At 46.8% G+C, this 21693-nt stretch overlaps 1 protein-coding gene across 6 annotated transcripts in view; it reads left to right on the top strand.

The window, feature by feature from the left end:
* The first annotated feature begins 863 nt into the window (after positions 1–863).
* The window catches only part of PRELID3A (PRELI domain containing 3A), a 50290-nt gene continuing 29460 nt past the window's right edge, over positions 864–21693 (top strand). For 2 of the 6 annotated variants that reach the window (XM_038543918.1, XM_038543919.1), the window contains exons 1-5: positions 864–985; positions 9448–9616; positions 10896–10985; positions 11988–12058; positions 12156–12258. In XM_038543918.1, the coding sequence (XP_038399846.1) occupies positions 954–985; positions 9448–9616; positions 10896–10985; positions 11988–12058; positions 12156–12258 (465 nt within the window). In that variant the 5' untranslated portion in view covers positions 864–953. Of the gene's footprint in view, positions 986–3865; positions 3923–9447; positions 9617–10895; positions 10986–11987; positions 12059–12155; positions 12259–13676; positions 13765–14886; positions 18752–21693 lie in introns of those variants that run through there. The other 4 variants (XM_038543920.1, XM_038543921.1, XM_038543923.1 and 1 more) reach the window with 4 other exon arrangements.

Below are 21693 nucleotides of genomic sequence, written 5' to 3' on the forward strand. Positions count from 1 at the left end.
TAGAAAACTTGTACGTTCTTTGTCCTTTTAAGATGTGTGTGAATATTTTTGAAAAGCTTTGTAGGCCTTTTGCCAGTTTTAATCCAGCAACGTTTTTGCTCAAGGTCCTGGGAGCCCTGTCTTTGAAATGTTAGCTCAATTTCCGGGAGTACCTGGCTTTAAACCTACCTTCCATGGTAACGACATGAGATTTCTATTGCTCCTTTGGATAAAGATAATTAGCAAACAAAAGCAGCCACTGTAATTACCAGGAAAATTTAGGGTGCATTCTGTGTGACAAAAGCTGCTGTCGAGTCCTCTCACGTGAGAACATGGATGTCGGTGATTTCTTGCTGTCTTTGCAATCTCCGTAGGGGACCGCCTGTGATGCGCATCACATTCTGGTTTAATGCTGACTCAATACTAAAACTCTTTTCTGTCTCTTCCATTCCCTTGGAGAGTTTTTTGGGGGGCTGGCAGGAGATTTTTATTTTTCTTTATATTTCCCAACAGAAGAAAGCAGCCTGGCTGGAAAAAGCTTTGGGCGAATTTGGACAACCTGACCAATGAGAATGAGTCCCTCACCTCCCATCTCTGCATTTGCGCGCACCACCCTGCCGCAGCGAAGGAACCCCATCCGCGGCCACGGCCGAGGCCTGCATCACTATTTTTAGCCGCCACCACCCTCGTGGCCCAGGGACAGGCAGGCGGGCGGTGCCCGAGGGCGCCGGGCCCCGCCGAGCCCCGCCGAGCCCCGCCGAGCCCCGCCGAGCCCCGCCGAGCCCCGCCGGCCCCGGCCCCGCCCCCGCCGGCCCCGCCCCCGCCAGCCCCGGCCCCGCCCCCGCCGGCCCCGGCCCCGCCCCCGCCGGCCCCGGCCCCGCCCCCAGGCTCCGGCAGGGAGGCGCCGGGCGCGCAGAGTCGGGAGCGCGCAGCCGGGGTCGGGAGCCCGCGCCCGGTGCCGGCGGCCGGCGGCGATGAAGATCTGGAGCTCGGAGCACGTGTTCGGGTGAGGTCGGGCTGCGGGCCACGGTGGGGTCCGGACCCGCGCCTCCCCCCGCCCGCGAGCCGCGGGGGGCGGCCGCGGAGAGGCTGGACCCCAGACCCGGCCCTCGCCGAGCCCGCCCAGCCCCGCGCTGGCGCTCGCAGACCGCGGCCCGAGCATCCTCCCCAGAGGGGGGCTCTGACCTCCTGGGGCGCCGTCGGGCCGAGGACCGCCGAGCCGGGCGGCCCGTGTGAGGGAGGGGCTGCCAGGCACCGAGGCAGGGGTGCGACCGGGGAAGCGGGGGCGGGGGCGGGGGGGGTGGCGGGGGGGGCGGCCTTCCCGGGGCCGCGGAGGGCGAGGCGCGGGGAAGGACCTCGGCCAGCCGGGGGGTGGGGTACGGCGGGGGCCGGCGAGCGCCTCCGCGGCAGGGCGCCCCAGGGTGCACGGAGGCCCGGGGAGGGGGGAGCGGCGGGGGGCTCCCCGTCCCGCGCCCCGGAGCAGGCGGGATCGCGCGGGCACGCCGCGCACCTGGGGCAGGGCCGGGCATCGCAGGGAGAACCGAGGCCTGCAGAGCGGTCCTCCGCTGAGATCGTGCAGTGCAGCCGAACACAGACGGGGAGCTGTGCGCTGGGAGGAAGCCAGATGTGGACGAGGCTTGTGGGGGACTTTCACCCCGAATGCACTTGTGGGCGTGGAAGGCCTCCAAGCCAGCATGGAGAACAGAACTGTTTAAGAGTACCCTCGTGGCCTAAACGGTGTCTTCTCCTGACTCGCTTGATACGTGACACGATGAAATCATCCTTTAATATTTTTTTTTTTAAAGGAACAAAGATTTTTAAAGATTCCTTGGCCCCACTTAGAGAAGCATTTCGTTTTTGCAAAAGAAAATGCTGCATGAAATGGAATTGTCATCCTTTGGCCTATTTATGTAAAATTATTATAATAAAAATGTATCAAGTGGTTTAAAACCTCTGAAATTATTTTTAATGAGATCTTTAGACTTTATGGGATTCAATTTTAGTGTTGATTTTTGCACAGCCTGCAGCCTTTCTCAACTGGGATTCCTTGAGAGATCCAGTGAAAGCCCCAGTGAGAATGACTCCAGAGACTCTTTGCTCGATTTGGGACATAACTGGCACCATCAGGATGCAGAGGGGAGAGATTAAGTCATTGCAAACGGTGTGCCCAGGCAGTGGGGCTCAGTTTTCTCATTGAACACCTGAGAAGGACTGCCCTAGAAGTTCATGAAATTGAAATGTTGATTAACAAGCAGCACTATTGATAAAATTCACCCCCTTAAAGTGTACAATTCAATGATTCTTAGCCCATTTACAGAGTTGAACAACCATCACCATAGTTGTTTTAGAATGTTTCTGTCATCCTACAAAGACTCCTCATTCCCATTCACAGGTACCCACTACTCGATCCCAGCTCCAGGCAACCACTGATCTGCTATTTCTATAGCTTTGCCTTTTCCAGACATTTCTTATAAATGTCATCATACAGTATAGGGTCATTTGTGCCTGGCTTCTTTTACTTGGAACATATTTTTTTGAGGTTCCTGGTATGGTTGCATGTATCAGTCCTTTATTCCTTACCTCATTCATTTTGTGTCCCTGATACTCTCTACTGGTGCCTGGCACACGCATGCTCAGTGAGAGGCTGAGGAATCTCAAAGAAACCAGGTGCCCTTCCAGAATGAGGGAGGCTATCCACCCATAGAATTCCAAGCTGCTGTGGACTACGTGCTGATCCTCTGCTGGTGATTTTTGAGTTTAAAATTGGCAAATGTGGAATATGGAATGCAACTGGCTAAGGATGATGTTTGGTAGCCCCTGTGGCAGACAGGTGGCAAATGACAGGATACTTGTGATGGCAGACCATCATCTGTAGGACAGTACAAAATTGGAAGCCTGGGTTTCCAGCTAGGCTTATTAAGGAGTTTCCCTTTGCTTAGTCCCTTAAAATGACTGATTTCTTTTTCCTTTGGCGATTACAAACCTTTCTTCTTTCTTTTTCTTCTTTCTATACTTGTTTCCTTTTTATATATTTATTGCTGTCAGGTGAATTTTGATAGGAAGTTAATAAATTTACTCTTAAAAGGCAAGAAATAATCAAGCACAAAAAATGTGGTGTTTATCAGGTTTTCCTCTTGTGTCCACATTCTGAAGAAACCCCAGGGCCCAGGGGCACCTGGGTAGTGCAGTCAGCTAAGCTGATTTCAGCTCGGGTCGTGATCTCAGGATCATGAGATTAAGCCCCACATCTGGCTCTATGCTTAGTGCAGAGTCTGCTTGGAAGTCTCTCTCCTCCCTCTCATTCTCTCTCTCTCTCTCTCTCAAATAAATAAATAAATCTTAAAAAAAAGAAAGAAAGAAAGAAAGAAACAAACAAACAAACCCCAGGGCCTAGAGATGGGGAATAGTAGAGAGTAGCAGAGAACCATAACACACTTACGGAAATGGAGAGCCCTTTGGGAAAGCCATCAGAATCAGCATGTGTGTTACCTGGAAAGGGTTCGGTATAGTTTAAATAGTAATAAAAGACACAGGACTGAAATACAAACGTATAAAAAGGGGCATTAAAAATTAACATGTTTATAAATTTCATCCTCACAGCATTGACCGAGGTTTCATATAGGCCTAGAGCAGAATCTTTAGTAATAGCCAACACAAGTAGATTGCTGGCAGCATCAAGGTCATACACTCCTTGGACTCCAGCAGCTGCCAGGAAAGGTATCTAGTAGGCAGTAACCATCTCAGGGGAGTCCGGAGCTGTGGAGGGATGAGGCCCTACAGCAGGCTTGCTTTCCAGCCAGGAGCATGGAGAAGCACCCCCCCCCCCCACCTTTTCTCTTAAGTAAGAGAAATTGAACATTACAGTGCTGTTCCTTTCTCCCCACAGGCAGACAAGATTTTGAATTTGGTGGGTGTCAGCCTTCTGAAGGTCTGTGTTGCAAAGGTCTGTTTGACTACATTTATGTGTGTGTGTGCATGTTTATCCATAAGCAATACACAATGTCACTTGTCTTAAAATGGAAATCAGTGCATCACATGGCACAGATCTTTTGACCATTTCCCTTTCTTCATAACACTGTGTTTTTGAGGTGTGTGTGTGTCTCATAGCTGAGTGATATGCCATTGTATGAATATGTCACAATTTATCCTTTCTCTTATTTGAAGGGACATTACATTTTCCCCTTTATTCCATATCATACTGCAGTGACCACCCCTGTGTATATTTCCGGTCCATTTAATTAAGGGCCCACTTCGGCCAGCGATTCTCAAACTCTTCAGCCTCGGGACTTCTTTACACTCTTGGAAAATATTGGGTACCCCAGACAGTTTTTATGTGGGTGTTATCTACCAATACATACCATACTAGAACTTAAAATTGATGAATTCAAAAATATTTATCAATCCATTAAAATCAATAATGATAAACCCACTTCATTAATATGAGCAACATTTAAAAAATTTATTTATTTATTCATGAGAGACACAGAGAGAGAGACAAAGAGACAGGCAGAGGGCGAAGCAGGCTCCCTGCAGGGGAGTCTGATGCAGAACTTGATTCCAGGACCCTGGGATCACATCCTGAGCCAAAGGCAGACATTCAACCACTGAACCACCCAGGTGCCCCCAAACAACATTTTTATTAAAAAACACACCTGTATTGTCCAAAAGCACAAAAATTAGTAAGAAGAGTGTCACTGTTTTTTTTGTTGTTGTTGTTTGTTTGTTTGTTTTTGCTAATTTCTGGTATAATAGAAGATAGCTTGATACTCTGTCTGCTTCAGCACGCAGTGTTTTGTAGTGTGTTGTTTTGGTTCAAATAGGCGAATAAAACCCAGCCTCACACACTTTATGAATAAAACCCATGTGGTATTTTAATAGTCTTTTAAAGTGATTGTGGCTACTTTAATTTGCTACTACAACAAGACAAGCGGTAGTTTCTGAAGTCCGTCACCATGAAAATCTGAAACCATAATGACCAGAGTAATTGGCCTACCTTATCCATGAGTGGTCTTTCACTCATGTATGATTTTGTGACATCTTGCACCAGTCACTTGGAACATGTGGGTTCATCAAGTTTACAGTATAGGGCAGTCATCAGGCTCATGGCAGAGGATACAAGTTTTCTAAAATTCCGGTTTGCATTCAAAAGCTCAAATTTTATCTTTGGCTGCAAACATAGGCAGTTGTTCTTGAAGTGATAGGCTCAGTTTATTAATTTTTGAGAAAGTGTCTGCCAATACCTAAGTCTGAATAACCAGAGTCCACCCATCTGTCTTTTCATGTGGAGGAGGTGGGTGGGAAAAGCAGCCCCTGGCTGGGCCCCCCACCTGACAGCTGCCCAGCGCCTCCCCAGCCACTGACGAACTCTGAGTGTAGCTGGTCTGCCTCCTGCACAGCCTGTCCTCTTGCTCAGAACATTAATAGTGGGGTACTTAGAGGTCTAATGTAAAATCAATCATCTTACTATCTTAATATCATGATGGATATTTTTAGGAGATGTGTTATTTTCCTGCATGAACCACAGTGAGCACTGACCCCAGGTGTGGCTTGTGTGGCTTGGGTTCACAGTCTTAACTCATGGGGCGAGGCCAGCGGCTTTACCCTCTGCCACTTTTGGAGCATCCGGGTAAAGGTCAATTTGGTGAAAAAGGCAAATCATGTCTCAGTAGCCCTGAGACCAGCTTCAGCCTGGAAGACCTCTGAAAAGGGCCTGGAACTGCCGGGTGTGGCCTCCAGTTGCTTTGGGTAGGTGTAGGGGCGTGCTGTCTTGCTTGTGGCAGCCTTCATATATTTTTTTTTAAAAGCTTGTTATTATGGACATCTTAAAAATATGCAAAACTAGAGAGCTGAGAATAGCAAGTGCCCACTGCCATCTTCCTCGTTGGCAGTCACCCTCTCACAGCCTGGCCGGCTTCACGTGTCCCTACCCACTGCTCCTTCCTCTGGGGATATTTTAGGCAAATCCCAGGCATCCTATCATTTCCTTCCCCTTCATCTCTTTGACACCCTGGCTGTGCATAGTCAGATTCCATTCCCCAGTGTGCCAGGTGGACTGAGGGGACACCTTTCTGGCTGCCGGGCCAGGCGCTGCAGGGGTGATGTCTGGTGTTTCTGTAGCCACGCTGCGCTCCAGGGCTGCCACCTCTCGGGGACGGGTTCACACTCCACTGTGGTCACTCTGAGCCACAGCCACTGCCAGGACAGCTCCTCCAAGGATGAACTTCAGCTGATTTCTGGCCTGCCTAACCCTGATAACCTGCTCACACATCTGAAAAAGAGCTAGAGGTGTTTTTTGTTTGTTTTGTTGTTGTTGTTGTTGTTTTAAAGAGCTAGAGTTTTGACCTTGGAGGAACTCTGGGCAGCGACTGTGTGGAGGATGGGGAGGCCTGGGTGCTGCATTTGCCACTCTTTATTTGATTATATGTCCCCTCCCCCGCTCCAACCCTCCAAAACCTCTGTTTCCTACTCTGGAAAATGGAGATGCTAATTTCAGCTGGGTCCTCCTCCTGGTGGTACCTGCCAAGGCTCTGTAGCCTGGGATGGGCCTTCAGAATCCCAGCAGGAATAATAAGAATTACAGTCGCTACGATATCCTGATGGCTCACGTGTGTCAGGCACTCTTCTGAAGGAGTGAGAACAGGAAACATTTACTGGAGGCTGTTATGCCAGCACAGCTATAAATGCTTTCCACAGATTAACCCATTTAACCTTCAGGACAATGTATGGGATGGGGGCCGGGATGACCATCCCCCAACACAGACAGTGAAAGCTCAGAGAAGTTGAGGAACCTGCTCACAGTCACACAGCCAGGGAGTGCTTGGGCTGAATTTGAACCCCATGCTTGGAGTCACTTCAGTGCAGCTCTTCACAGAGGTGAGAACACAAGCCCTGACACCCAGGTGCCAGCCTTCTCAGTGTCTCTCGGGGCTTGGGTTGATTTACCACCCTCAGCTCAGCCTCCCCTTTTCTCCAACGCTTGATATTGCCAGACTTTGCTGTTTCTGCCAATCGAATGAACGTCAGGCTATCTCCTTTAACCGGGAAGTGTGTGATACCAACTTGCTGTACTTAATTAACTCTTGTAATTTAACAAAATGTTATTTCCTGCATCTGTTGATGTGTATATTAACTTGCTTGGTCCTCCTCCTATAATCAGTAGAATTATTTATTATGTGAGTGTTTTAAGCGGCTTGTATTTAGTTTAAATCATCAACTGGAAAGATGCAAGATTTCTTTTTTTTTTAAGATGCAAGATTTCCCCATAAAAGAAAGATTACTGTGCAGGATACGATTACTACAAATATGTCAACTTCTTGATAGTTTTAAGTAATTTTGGGAAGCAAAGGGTATTCTTAGTGATTTTTAAGGGAACAACTCTTAGGACCTTGGCTCTTAGTGATTTTTAAGGGAACAACTCTTAGGACCTTGGCTTGCAGTGCTCACCCAGTATTTCATAGAAAGCCCCCATCTGACTCAATCCCTTGCTGCCCACACGTGTCCAGGTTCTCCCTCCTTCCCTCACCTTGGATCGACCACGTCCCTAACAGCTCTTCCTCAGAGAAGAAGCTCGGCTCCCTGGGTCATCCACGGTGATCGGGTGTAAACCACGTCTCTGCTTCTTCATTGCTTTATGTTAAAGCTGGTGGATCCATTAATTCAGTGACATGACTCCATGGTTTGAAAATGCATTTCTTTGCCGAAAAGAGGATATTTCGGACTAGTTCTGATGATTTTTCGGACTAGTTCTGACGATTCAGAGGCCATGGAACATAATGGAAAGAACAGAGGGCAGAGGCTAGGGGACCCGGTTCTAGTGTAGGCCCTGCTGCAAACTTTATGACTCAGGACAGAGTTTTATGAGGATAAAGTAAATTAATGGTTGGTAACTGGTATTTTAAAGGGATGTCAAATATGGAACAGGAATTAATCTTAAGGAAAAATTTGATACGTTAAAGATCAGTGTACATAGATGTTTGCTACTGTCTTTATTTTACAGAGCAAAATTAGAAGCAATCTAAATAACCTACCATAGGGAACTGGTTACATACAAGTATCTATAGGATGACCTATTGTGTAGCTCTTTATAGTCAGATTTCTGAAAATAGATTCATGATATAGGAAGATGTTCATCAGTTAAATATAAAAAGCAGATGGTAAATCTGAGTATGGTTGGAGCATGATCCCAGTTTAGTTTTTGTAAGGCGTATGTGTGTGTGTGCAGACGCACACACATATGCTTGTTCTAGGTCTTGACTCTGAGCTGTTCTATACATGCCGTTTAAACTTGTCTGCGTACATCTGCAAAAACAATGGTGGTGTTGACATACTCATCTTCGCCCTGGGCTCAGATGCTTCCTGGGAGCGCACACAGCTCGAGGAAGGAGAAATTAGGGAAATAAGCACTTACTGGGGAGGCCCGCCCTGCATACCTGAAGGTAGCACCTCTGACTCCCTCTGGGCAGTTGCAGGGCTTGGAGCCTAAGCAAGCGCTGAAGGAGCACTGCCCCAGTAGTGGGGCACTGTGAATATGGCTCTCCCACAGCAGGAAACAAAACAGGGACAAACATGACCACTCCCCACTGCAGTGGCTTAGGGCCAGAGAAAAAGTGGTGGCAAGGGAAGCTTCAGGGAGAGCTGGGGTCCCCTTCGGAGATTCCCACAAGCTGGGCTCATCTTTGGATAGTGGATGGTGGGTGCTTTTGTATTTCATACTTTATTTTTCAGTATCTTGGATACTTTTTATGATCAGAAAAAATATGTTGGCCACTTCACACCATACACACATCACATGCGACTTAGAAATTGGGGACAAAGTACAATGGACCCTTGAATAATGTGCGGGGTCTGGGGTGCTGCCCCCCTACACAGCTGAAAATTGTGTGTAACTTTTAAGAAAAATCCCCTTTCAATAAAAGGCCCAACTACCCACACAAAAACCTGGGCATCATTCTTGAATCCTCCTATCTCCTTATTTTCAAGATTAATACATAATTTATCATCCAAATGGGATGCTTCTGAAAGTAAAAGGTGATGCTCTTCACATGTGCAATAAGACAAAACACAAAAACCGGAACCGTCCTGGGCAAACTGGAATGTACAGTCACTTTATCTATCTTTCTCTTACAATTCATTACAAAGTACTACTACTTCCTAAATATCTGTTATTGTTAAAGTATAGTTGACACACAGTGTTACATTAGTTTTAGGTGTAGCAGCAGTGGTTCAGTATCTCCATATGTTATGCCGTGTTCACTACAGGATCCAGGATCCAGGATCCGGATGCCTCAGGTAGATTAGTTTGAATATACCTTTAATTAAAAGCAGAAGGAAAAAGTTTTGATGAGAGCATTAACATCGATTTTCCTTTCAGTCTGTGAGCCACATCTCTGGCTCCCTGGTGCCACTCTGGCACACTTCACAAATGCAGGGATTGCCTGCTTATTCTGGGTGATGATATTTTTCCTCCAGCCACCCTTGGGACACCGTCATCAAAGCTGCCATGAGGAAGTACCCGAATCCAATGAACCCCTGTGTCGTGGGAGTGGACGTGCTGGAGCGCAGTGTGGACGGCCGGGGCCGGCTGCACAGCCACCGCCTCCTCAGCACTGAGTGGGGGCTGCCCGGCTTCGTGAAAGCGGTGAGCCTACAGCTGCTTGGCCTGTGGCACCCCCACCTGCCCGGGCCTACGGTGGCCCACTTACCCATACGCCCTGGCTACACCCGCATCATTCTGCTGCGCCCTCACCGCCGCTGCCCAGCCATCTGCAGGGGGTGACAGCCTTCCCCTAGGGCACCCACTCAGGACTGCAGGGACGCCTGCGACATGGCCAGTTTCTCCGTAAACTTCATTTGGTTTCCTGCCTGTGTGGTCCTGATGTCTCCCCACCCTCAGCCCCTGCCCCACCGGCACAGAACCCTGCCCTGCAGCACCTCCCTGTCCCATGTCCCCTGGGGCTGCCCTAGCAGATACCACAGACTCCAGGCTCCAATAGATGTTTGCTTCCTCATGGCTCTGGAAGCTGAAGGTCGAGAATCAAGGCCCTCCAGGCTGATTTCCCGAGGGCTGTAGGGAAGGGTCAGCCACCTCTGTCCTTGGCTGGCCGGGCCCCATCCTCCTGCTGCCTCTGCAGGTGGTGGTCCCTGGGCCTCACACAGCCCTGGGGTCCCCTTCCCGATGTCCTCATCTCTCCTCCATATAAGGACGTGTCTCAGACCAGCTGAGGGCCCACCCTCAGGACCCCCATTTAAACTGCATTACCCCTTGAAAGGCCCTGTTTCCAAGTACAGTCACATTCTGAGGGGCTGGAGCGCAGGACGTCAACAGACAAACTTTGAGGGACACATTCAGTTGATGACAAGTCTCTGAAGCAGAGCCATCAGCGAGGTCATGAAAGGTGTAAATCTGAGCACGACTTTCTCCTGCTCGTCTGGACCCCTGTTCTCTTCTCAACACACGGTCTAGGCCCTGACATGGCCTGACACCCCAGTGAGGCCGCCTTCTCCCTCTCTTGCCATGCTGGGCTCTCACTGTACCGGCCCAGGAGCCCATCTGCAGTTGACCCCTGGCTCCGCTGACCCCACTGACCCCTGCGTGCTGCCTCTTCCTCCAGCCCTGCCACCCGCAGGGGGCCTGCCCCCTCGCTGGTTTCTTTTTGCCGAGGTGTTGATTGCTGTGTCACACGGCCGGGCCGGCGCCTCTCCCTGAATGCATTCGCTGGAGGTGGCCCCCCTGCGGGGACAGAGACCCCCTGAGGAGCTGTGCGGGGAGGGGGGCAGGGGGCGGCTGGCTAGCTGCATCCCCACGTGCACCGCTTGTCGATCAAGGGCTTAATCAGTAAATGAAACGGCATTTTCTGTTTGATGCTACAGTGCCATTCTTGACATGTTACGATGACAGTTTTGCTTTGTTTTTTTAGATTTTGGGAACCAGTAGGACTTTGACATACATCAAAGAACATTCTGTGGTGGATCCAGTAGAAAAGAAAATGGAACTGTGTTCCACCAATGTAAGCAATGGCCTGAGTGAGAAGGGTGCTTGGTATTTCCTGGTGATGGTGGGGAATGTTTTCATTTCATTTTATTTCTAGCTCACCTTTGGTCTGAGTGATCTTTTATTTCTTTTTTTTTTTTTTTTTTAGTTTTTATTTATTTATGATAGTCACACAGAGAAAGAGAGAGAGGCAGAAACATAGGCAGAGAGAGAAGCAGGCTCCATGCACCGGGAGCCCGACGTGGGATTCGATCCCGGGTCTCCAGGATCGCTCCCTGGGCCAAAGGCAGGCGCTAAACCACTGCGCCACCTGGGGATCCCTGATCTTTTATTTCTAATAGAAAGGCTGAATTTATTCAGCAGTATGTTATTGTTTTATTCCAGTGAAATGTACAGAAAAATGCACATAATTGTCATAAAATGAACAAATGAACATACCTCTATAAACAGCAGACAGATCAGAGACAGAATATGACCATCCCTCAGGAGCCCCCCTTATGCTCCCTCCTGGGGGGCACTCCCATCTTGCCCCCAAAATAACCACTCTCCTGACTTGCAACTGCAGATGTGATTTTAGCAATAATTTTAAAAGCACATTTCCACTTCACTCCTCTCTGGAAAAAATTTATACTGGCTCACTGCATATTCAAAAAAATATGTTGGGGAAAATGCCTGGGCTAGAAACATGGTTTATTTTTATAAAATCATATTCTGTAAAAACACTTAGCAGCAGCTTTGTGCTCATTCACCTGGATGCCAACCCAGAAGTTTTACGCTTTTGTATGAGGGCTGATGGTCTGGCAGTTTGGAAGTGCCTCGAAGGCCAGGCCAGACAGAGGGGTGGGTGTGGAGAAGTGACGGTGATGGGAGGGGGCAGCCAGGACTAGGTTCCTCTGAGACCTGACGTGGTGCCCATTCTGGCTTCAGTGAGTGCGGATTCTGGGATGGAAGTGTCCAGGCAGGTGGTTCAGGAAGAAATGCCAGAGAAATAGAACCTAAAGCCATTTTTTGTTTTAAGATCACACTCACAAACGTGGTGTCGGTGAACGAGAGGCTGGTGTACACACCCCACCCGGAGGACCCTGGAATGTAAGCAGCTGCGCCCTGGGACTGTGGCGGTGACTTCCCGGGTCAGGGCCCCCCCGCATCGGGGGTCCTCAGCCCTTCGCCCCCTGCTCCTCCGCAGGACGGTGCTCACGCAAGAAGCCATCATCACCGTGAAGGGGATCAGCCTCGGCAGCTACCTGGAGAGTCTGATGGCCAGCACCATCTCCTCCAACGCCAAGAAGGTACGGCTGGGTCCCGGCCGTGTGCCGGGGGGGGCGGGGGTCCCGAAAGTCCTACCAAGGGCTGCAAGCTGGCGATGGCCCAGCACCTTCCACTGGCCGCCGGGGCGCGCCTTGAAGCTGCGACTGCACAGGCTCCAGGCTCGGTGCCGGGGCTGAGCCGAGGTGGCGACGTCAGGCGGGACGTCCAGCAGCCCTGCTTGCCCGCCGTCTGGCTCACGCGGCTGCGCTGAACCCCCTTTGCCCGGCCCCCTGGACGCAGCTGCCTGTGGCAGGATGGGGGGGGTCAGCTTCACGGAGGTGGCAGGAGGCAGGCTGGACCCCGGAGGCCGCCCTCCCCAGGCCCCTAGCTGGAGGGCAGCGCAAGCTGGTGGACACCGGGGGCTGGGGGCGGGGGAGGCCAGCCTCCTCTCCGGGAAGCTGCTGGAAAGGGCTGGGAGGAGTGGCAGTTGCCCTGCGTTCAAGGTCTCTGTCACCTGCTAGAGCAGGGCCTCTGTTACCTTAGCTTGCCTCACAGGCTGATGTCTCCTTGGCTGTCCCCCCACCACACCCCCGCCGGTATGTTTGGGTTGGAAGTAAGTCTTCCCCCTGGGGATCCATGGGACACCTCCCATGCTTGTCATCATTTAATGGGAAAAATACTTGTGGCCTCGGTACTGATAGAAGAGCCAGTCTGCCCTGTTTCTGAGGACAATCTACATCTGGGAAATGCTGGCAGGAGCTCAGCTCAGTTCAGAGAAGGCAGGGGAAGCAGGGTGCCTGGAGCCGCCTGCCTCGTGCCCACACAGCAGGCCTTTCTGGAAGGACAGGGAACCTTCCTTGCCTTTGTGTGTCCGTGGCCCGGCCTAGGGCAGGCACCCAAAATGTTCGCTGGAAAAATAAATGACGGGAGGAAGGGACCACTTGGTGAGGCAAAGCCACCTGAGACCTCTTGTGAGAAAAGTCAGGGGAAACTCAGTGAGGCCAAAGGAAAGTCTTCAATTTTGCTTTATGTCAGGGGTTGTTGTGCTGAAGGCCTGGCACAATCACTTCCTCCCCAGGGCGCTGCTACCCCTTGAGGGCAGTCCCCGCCAGCTGGGCAGAGGGGGCAGGGGAAGGGGAGCAGGCCGGTCTGGCATTTGGGTGGGCCGAGTCCCTGAGGAGCCTGTGAAGCTGCCCCTCGCCCTGCATGCAGGACATGACGGTGTCCGCACTGCCCACGCCGTGGCGAGAATTTTGGGCAGAATGCACACCCTCACCCAGATTTCTGAGCTCGAGAAGCTCCCCTCACAGGGAAGACCATTCCTGGACGGTTACTGCTGTGCCGCCCTTAAAACTGTGGTGCTGCGCTTGTACCGTTGAAAGTACAGGCTGTGGCCTGCTGTCTGCAGTGAGACGAGCAGAATTCTTACACCATGTTGAACTTTTCTGTGTTGTTCCAGGGGTGGGCGGCTATTGAGTGGATAATTGAAAATTCTGAGCGCGCCGTGAGCTAACGGGGTCTGCCCCTGGACCTAATGCTGAACAGTGGTAACTATAGTACTCTTTAACCCCGTAGAGAACTTAGCATCTTGCTAATAAGTATGTGCATGGTGTGCCGTGCTGGGTAGTTAAAGGTACAGCTGCATGCGTCTCCAGCCCTGGGCTCCTAAGTATCTTCTGGAATGGAAACAGCCATTTCCTCTTCATCCTCTTCCTAATTCATCTCCTTGTTTCATGGCAGGATTTATTTCCCAGGGAGACTTGGATATTTGTTACCTGGTCTCTAAGAGAGGCTGCGCAGCCCCCCCACCCCACCCCACCCCAAGCTGTTCTCAGTACCTGCTTGCTTTAACATTTCCTAGAATTAGCGCATCATCAGGAAAGAGGCTTTCACTAGCAGTGCTGGACAGCATGGAGGACCCGATCAGATGGGAGGATTTTTTTCAGTTTGAGCAGGATCTGAATATTTGCACGTGTTCTCCTAGAGAATGCCCTGTGCCCTTGCATCAGCGTTGTGGGGGCAGGGGTGGAAGTCCTGCTCCTCACAGGCTGGCACCCAGCCATGTGACCACCACTGGCTCTTCTCTTTTAGTGGCAGAAGCCATTTCTAGCGTCTTCTTGAACTTCACAAACATTCCTTGGTTTCCTAGGGCACCAGTGGCTGGACTATCAGAAAGGGGTTTGACAGTTAGTTGGCAGTCATCTTCATACCTCATAGGAAAGTCAGAGAGTTTCCTGCTTCCCTCTGTTTAGGGAATCCTTATATTCCTGCCTTGAAACCCTTACCCTGTTGACTTTCCATCCTGTACTGCTCTGGGCCCTGCTTCCTCCCATGGTTGGTCTGTCTGTCTGTCTGCAGCATGTGTGTACACACTCGGTGCCTCAGTCAGCAAATGGGAGCCATGTCGTTCAGGCTCCTTTAAGAACTTCCCACTGCAGCTTGAGTTTGCCAGAGACCTTCACCTTGAATCCAAAGTCATGATAGGATGCCGGGGCTCTCTTCCTCCATGGACGCACCACTAGGGTGACCACACATAGAGAGCCCGACCATCTGGTGAACACAGTGTGTGTGGGCAGTGTGGCGTGTGTGATGTGTCACTCTGAGCTGTGGACTCTGTCACCTTCTGTTTCCTCATAAACTGGAGCTAAACTGCCTCAATCTTTAATCAGATGCCTCACCCAAAAATCAAAGAAGAAAGAAAGAAAGAACAGAAGAAAAAAAGGAAGGAAGAAATAAGTGAACCTTGAATATGGTTCGCCCAGTCTGGGAGAGGTGTGGAATCTGCTGGAATCTGCCACTTGCCTGGTCACAGTGTCCACCGGGCTCTTCGGCGAGACCACTCAAGACAGGAGGCCCATCTGTTGCAGAGTGAGACCCAAAGAAGGGAAGAACCCCCCAGCAGGAGGAGGGCAAGGGCCGCAAAGCTGCCATTCTGCCGCTGCCCACTAGCCAGCCACCCCCGGGCCGTGTTGTCAGACTGCTGTGGGGCCTTGTCTGTCTTCCCCGGGGCAGCAGCTCCCAGCAATTTTCTGCTGACTCTTGGGATCTTACTAAACAAGTTTACTCTCTCCTGATGACTCCCCATTTCCTTCCCATGCCTCTTGGCCAACTGCCGGCACTGCCAGTCTCTTCACACGTATCTGGCCACTCTCTGTCACTTCAGATGCTGTCGCCATGCATCCTTCTTCCTGCGGTTAATGTGGGTCTGCACATGCTAGAATAGGGGCATTCACCCCCATGGTGACGTGTGTGGTGACAGCACTGTGAGCTGTCCCATCACACAGTTGGAACCGGCCAAGGGAGCAAAGTGCTCTGCCTTCAGGCTGTGGCTGGCTTGTCCTGGGCTCCTGGACCAGTGACCCCAGGGGCTGAATGAAGGCTTGTTACTTGTCACCATTCAGACCTGTCCCTGAGGAGGCTCATGCACGTGGAGCCATTGTGAGGAGGTGGTCACAAAATGCTTGTGAGCTTGAGCTGTCCTATTAGCTTCTTAAGGTACTTCCCAGTGGGGAGTTTTAACTTCCCCCTTTTCAGAAGTAGACTATAAAATCTTTCAGTATGCTTCAAAATCTAAAAACTTTAGAGAAGGCCTCCTCCTTAAACGATGAGTAGAACTGTGTCTACCATTTTTTAGATAATGCTTTTTGTTTGATAATAGTACTTCTAATCCAACATGAAATACTCATTTATATTTTTAACAGAATATTTTATGCTTAAGGGTGTATGAGAGGCTCAATTGGTTGAGCATCTGCCTTTGGCTCAGGTTGTAATCCCAGGGTCCTGGGATCGGGCTCCCTCCTCATCCGGGAGTCTGCCTCTCCCTCTCCCTGCTCACACACTCTCTCTCTCTCTCTCTGACAAATAAAATAATAAAAGTTTTTTTTAAAAAAAGAATATATTATAGCTCATGGTAAATCAGAGTTAAAGGATTTAAAATATTTAAATAATTTAAAATAACCTGCCCTTACTCCTTCTGCAAAGCACATTTCTACCCTTCTAAGGGGACGCTTGACACTTTTGGCAGTTTTTGGCTTTTACTGCTAGATTCCTAAGTAAGTATATCCTGCTATTTCTTCATTTGCCAATTTTAGACATTATCGATATATTATTTACCTGTTTGGTAAACTATTATTTTCTCTCTGTCATCTCTTCCTCTCCTCTCCCTTTCCCTCAAAATAGCTATATTATTGAAAGCACATTCAGAGTTTCCATAATTCTGAAAATACAAATACAGAGCTATTGCTTGTCACCAGGCCATAACTGCATTTTCTTTTTTATACAGCTGTATTATACCCTTTGGGGATAATAATTGTCTTATTATTTTCACCTATTTTATTTTATTTTTTAAAGGTCTCTGGCTGAGCCCTTGCACACCTCCACTCACTCTGCAGTACCTCATGATGTCATTTTCCATAGGTCAGTCTTTTGGGGTAACCCCTTCCCAGATTCCCAGGCACCGTCCTTTCTGGAAGTCAGGTTTTACTCTCTGACTGAGCAGCCATGTAGCTGTCATCCCCTTTTTTGAGCATTTCTGGGCATTTCCTTGACCCTCTTTCCTGGAGCCCTTTTTTTCCCTGCTTCCCTACTTCCTCTTTCTCTTTCCTGTCACAGGATGGAGAACATCTCATCATGGCTTCTAATACTTCGCACATCTGAAAATGTCACTTCTATTCTCATGGTTCATTCATAGCATACCTGGACATATAATTCTAAAACAAAATACTTCCCCTCAGAGTTTTGAAGGCATTGTTCTGTTGCATTCCACTCTGATTATTGATCCTCTGTATGTGACTTCTTTTTTCTCTCTGAAAACTTTTAGGATCGCTTTATCCTTGATGTGAAATTTCATGCACTTAAGCCTCATTTGAAGTGAACTTTAAAAATTCATTGTGTTGCACTGTGCATGTTAAATTCCTAATTTTGATATTGTATTATAATTATGCAAAATGTTATTGGAGGAAGTGGGTAAAGGGTAAATGGGACATTTCTGTAATATCTTTGCAGCTTCTTGTGAATCTATAATTTCAATATTAAAAGTTAAAAAAATATAAATAGTAACATCATGGAAAATGGTAGAGGTAGGTGTTCCCAGGATTGGTCTCTCCACTGAAATAACCAATAAGCTGGCAAAAAGTGACAGAATCAACTTTTGTAGGACTGTGAATTATAATAGAATACTTCAACCAAGAGAGCACTTAATGAATCTTGATTAATGCACTCTGAAGATTTTGGACTTGCCAGCCTCCATAATTATGTCAGCCAATTGCTTAAAATAATGTCTGTATATAGACACACATTCTATTGGTTCTGTTTCTCTGGAGAACCCTAATACATTATTTAAGCCAAATTTTTATCAATTCAAATTAGATTTTTCTGACTTTAAGACACTAATTATAATCACCAGGGTAATCAGTAAGAAAATAATGAAGACATATCCAGAAAAGAATCCAGGAATCAAAATGTACTCTAGAAAAAAAAAAATCAAACACAACAGATGAGAATGGAAAGAATTCAGGAACAGAAAATTATGAAACTCACAGAAAACAATGAACAATGTAAGAAGTTAGTGCTTCTTTAGCATTAATTACTTTAAAAGTAAATAGATTAAACTCACCAATTAAAGGACAGAGATTGGCAGAATGGATGAAAAAACATGATCCTCCTATATATGCTACCAGAGACTCACTTTAGATACAAAGACATAAACAAATGGCTGGAATGTGAAAGGACTGAAAAAGATATTCCATGGAAATAATAACCAAGAGAGCTGAAATGACCATACTAATCTCAGACAACATCTACTTTGGGTCACAAATGATTACAAGAAAACAAGGACATTATATATCAGTGAAAGGGTCAGTTCATCAAGAAGACAAAAGTTTTAACCATTTACACACCAAGCTCCAAAGCCCCCAAATATATAAAGCAAACAATAGCAGAACAAAGGGAGAAAGACAATTCTCCAATAATAGCTGGAGACTTCAATAATCAACTTTCAATAATGGATAAGACATCTAGACAGAAGATCAATAAGGAAATGGAGGACTTGAATACTAAAAAAAAAAACTTGACCTAACAGACATTCATATAATACTTCATCCAATAGCACAATACACATTTTTCTCAAGAGCCCATGGATTATTCTCTAGGACAAACCATATATTAGGCCAAACACCAAGTCTCAATAAATTTAAGAAGACTTAAATCATACAAAGTATCTTTTGTGATCCCAGTGAAGTGAAATTAGAAATCAGCAGTACAATAAGGTAAATAAAGAAATACGTGGAATTTTAAAACTATATTTCTAATAACTAGTGAATCAAAGAAGAAGTTACAAATGAAATTAAAACATTTTAAGATGAATGAAAATGAAAACACAACATATGAAAACTTACAGGATGCAGTGAGAGCAGTTATCAGAGGGAAATACACATTGCAAATACCTCCATTAAAAAAGAGGAAAGATCTCAAATCATTTTTTTTATAGGAGAGAAAATTTTATTTTTTATTTTTAAGATTTTATTTATTTATTCGTGAGAGACACAGAGAGACAGAGAGGCAGAGACACAGGCAGAGGGAGAAGCAGGCTCCATGCAGGGAGCCTGATGTGGGACTTGATCCCAGGACCCCAGGATCATGCCCTGAGCTGAAGGCAGATGCTCAACCTCTGAGCCACCCAGGCATACCAAGATCTCAAATCATTACCCTGACTTAAGGAGCTGGAAAATGAAGAACAAACTAAACCCATGGCTTCAAATGGAAAGAAATGATAAAGATTACAGAGGAGATAAACAGAGAATAGAAAAAGAGAATTATTGAAATCAAAAGTTGTTAGGTTGAAAAAAATCAACAAAGTTCACAAACTTTTAGACTGATCAAGAATAAAAAGGATTCAAAATAAAAATATCAGAAATAAAAGTGGGGCATTACTACACATCTTACAAAAAATAAAAGGATATAAGAGAATACTGTGAACAATTGTATACCAACAAATTAGATGACCTATATGTGACAAACTATTAGAACCACACAAATTACCAAAACTGATTTAAGAAGAAATAGGATCTCGACCGGCCTATGACAGTCAAAGATATTGAATCAGTAATTGAAAACCTTCCAACCAAAGCCTCTTAGGGGGCAGCACAGGAAGAGCACCCTCCAGTTTGGTGTGACTGCAACTCAGGCAGGTGGGCTGAGGGCAGGCATGCAGCCTAACTGGTCCACTAACAACAGAGCCCAAACCCTGCCCAGTGAGCCCACAGCAGGCAAAGAGAGCCATTGCAAATGACTGAACTGAAGGCAAATGTGTCTCAGGCACAATAGTAGGACACACACAGCCCCCACAGGAGACATCCCTGAAGTGCCTGGTTCTGGTGAACAGGAAGCATTGTGCTGCAGGACATCACAGGTCCTCTTCTTCATGAGGCCACTACTTTTAAGATCAAGAGATGTAGCTGGTTTTCCTACCCATAGAGACAAACGCAGTTAGACAAAATGAGGAGACAGAGGAATATGTCCCCAGTGCAAGAACACAAAATCACAGCACAAGAGCTAAAGATAAGCAGTATGCCTGATAAAGAATTGAAAAGGAATGATTATAAAAATTGTCACTGGACTTGAGAAAAGGGTAGTGGATCTCAGTGAGATCCTCAACAAGGAGATTGAAAATATAGGTATAACAAAAGAACCAACTAGAGATGAAGAACTCATTAACTGAAAGAAGAAATACACCAGAGGGAATGAATAGCAGATTAGAGGAGGCAGAAGAACAAATTAGTGACTTGGAAGACAGGGTAATGGAAAGCAACCAAGCTGAATAGCAAAAAGAAAAATGAAGAAGAAAAAGTGAGAATAGATTAAGGGAACTCAGTGACATCAAGTGTAATAACATTCACATTATAGGGATCCCATAAGGAAAACAGGGATCCCCCCCTTCTCAGGGGATAAATTTATTTGAAGAAATAATACCTGAAAATTTCCCTAATCTGGAGAAGGAAACAGACATCCAGATCCAAGAAGTGAAAGTACCCAAGACAATTGACCCAAGGAGGCCCACACCAAGACACCTAGTAATTAAAATGGTAAAAAGTAATGATTGGGATTCCTGGGTGGCTCAGCGGTTTAGTGCCTGCCTTTGGCCCAGGGCATGATCCTGGAGTCTCAGGATCGAGTCCCACACCGGGCTTCCTGCATGGAGCCTGCTTCTCCCTCTGCCTCTCTCTCTTTCTCTCTCTCTCGTGAATAAATAAATAAAATATTTTTTTTAAAGTAGTGATAAAGAATGTTAAAAGCAGCAAGAAAAAAAATACAGTTACACACAAAGGAAACCCCATAAGGCTATCAGCTGATTTTTTAGCAGAAACTTTGCAGGCCAGAAGGGAGTGGCATGATATATTCAAGTATAACCGTGAAACCAAGAACACTCTACCAAGCAAGGTTATCATTCAGAATAGAAGGCAATAAAGAGTTCCCAGACAAACAACAGAAGTTAAAAAGAATTCATCACTAAACCAGTCTTACAAGAAATGTTAAAGGGAATTCTTTGGGGGAAAAAGTCATAATTGGGAGTAGGAAAATTATGAAAGGAAAACACTTCACAAGTCAATGCAAACATGTAATAAAAGTAATAGATTAAGCACTTATAAAACTAGTATGGAGTTTAAAGCAGGAAAGCAATAAAATCAATAATATCTACAAAAATCAATCAAGGAGTTCACAAAAGGATATGAAATATGACATTGTATACATAAAATGTGAGATTGGGAAGTAAAAATTTAGTGCTTTTAGAACCGAAGTGATCATCAACTTAATAATATGCACTGCTGTATGAGTACAATGCAATAGATGAGCCTAATGGTAATCACACATCAAAAACCTACAGTAGATGCACAAAAAATAAAGAGAAAAGAATTCAAGCATAACCCTAAAGAAAGTCATCAAACCACAAGGGAAGAGAATAAGAAAAGAAAGGAACAGAGAAAAACCAAGAAAGCAACTGTAAAACAAATAACAAAATGGCAACAGGTCAATGGATAAAAAGCAAGACCCATCTATATGCTGCCTACACCAGACTCACTTCAGACCTAAAGACACATGTAAATGGAAAGTGAAGTGATAGAAAAACATTTAACCATGCAATGGAAGCAGAAAGAAGGCTGGAATAGCAATACTTATATTGTACAAAATAGACTATAAAATAAAGACTGTAACAAAATACAAAGAAGGACATAACATAATGATAAAGAGGACAGTCCAACAACAGGATAACAGTTGTAAATATGGGTCTAACATAGGAGCACCTAAATACATAAAGGAAGAAACTGTTAGTGATACAATAATAGTAGGGGACTTTATTTTTTTATTTTTATTTTTTTTAAAGATTCAGTCAGGGATCCCCGGGTGGCTCAGTGGTTTAGCACCTGCCTTCGGCCGGGGGCATGATCCTGGGGTCCTGGGATCAAGTCCCACATCGGGCT

Source organism: Canis lupus, chromosome 7 (genome assembly GCF_011100685.1).
Source record: "Canis lupus familiaris isolate Mischka breed German Shepherd chromosome 7, alternate assembly UU_Cfam_GSD_1.0, whole genome shotgun sequence".
Classification (NCBI taxonomy): Eukaryota; Metazoa; Chordata; class Mammalia; order Carnivora; family Canidae; genus Canis; species Canis lupus.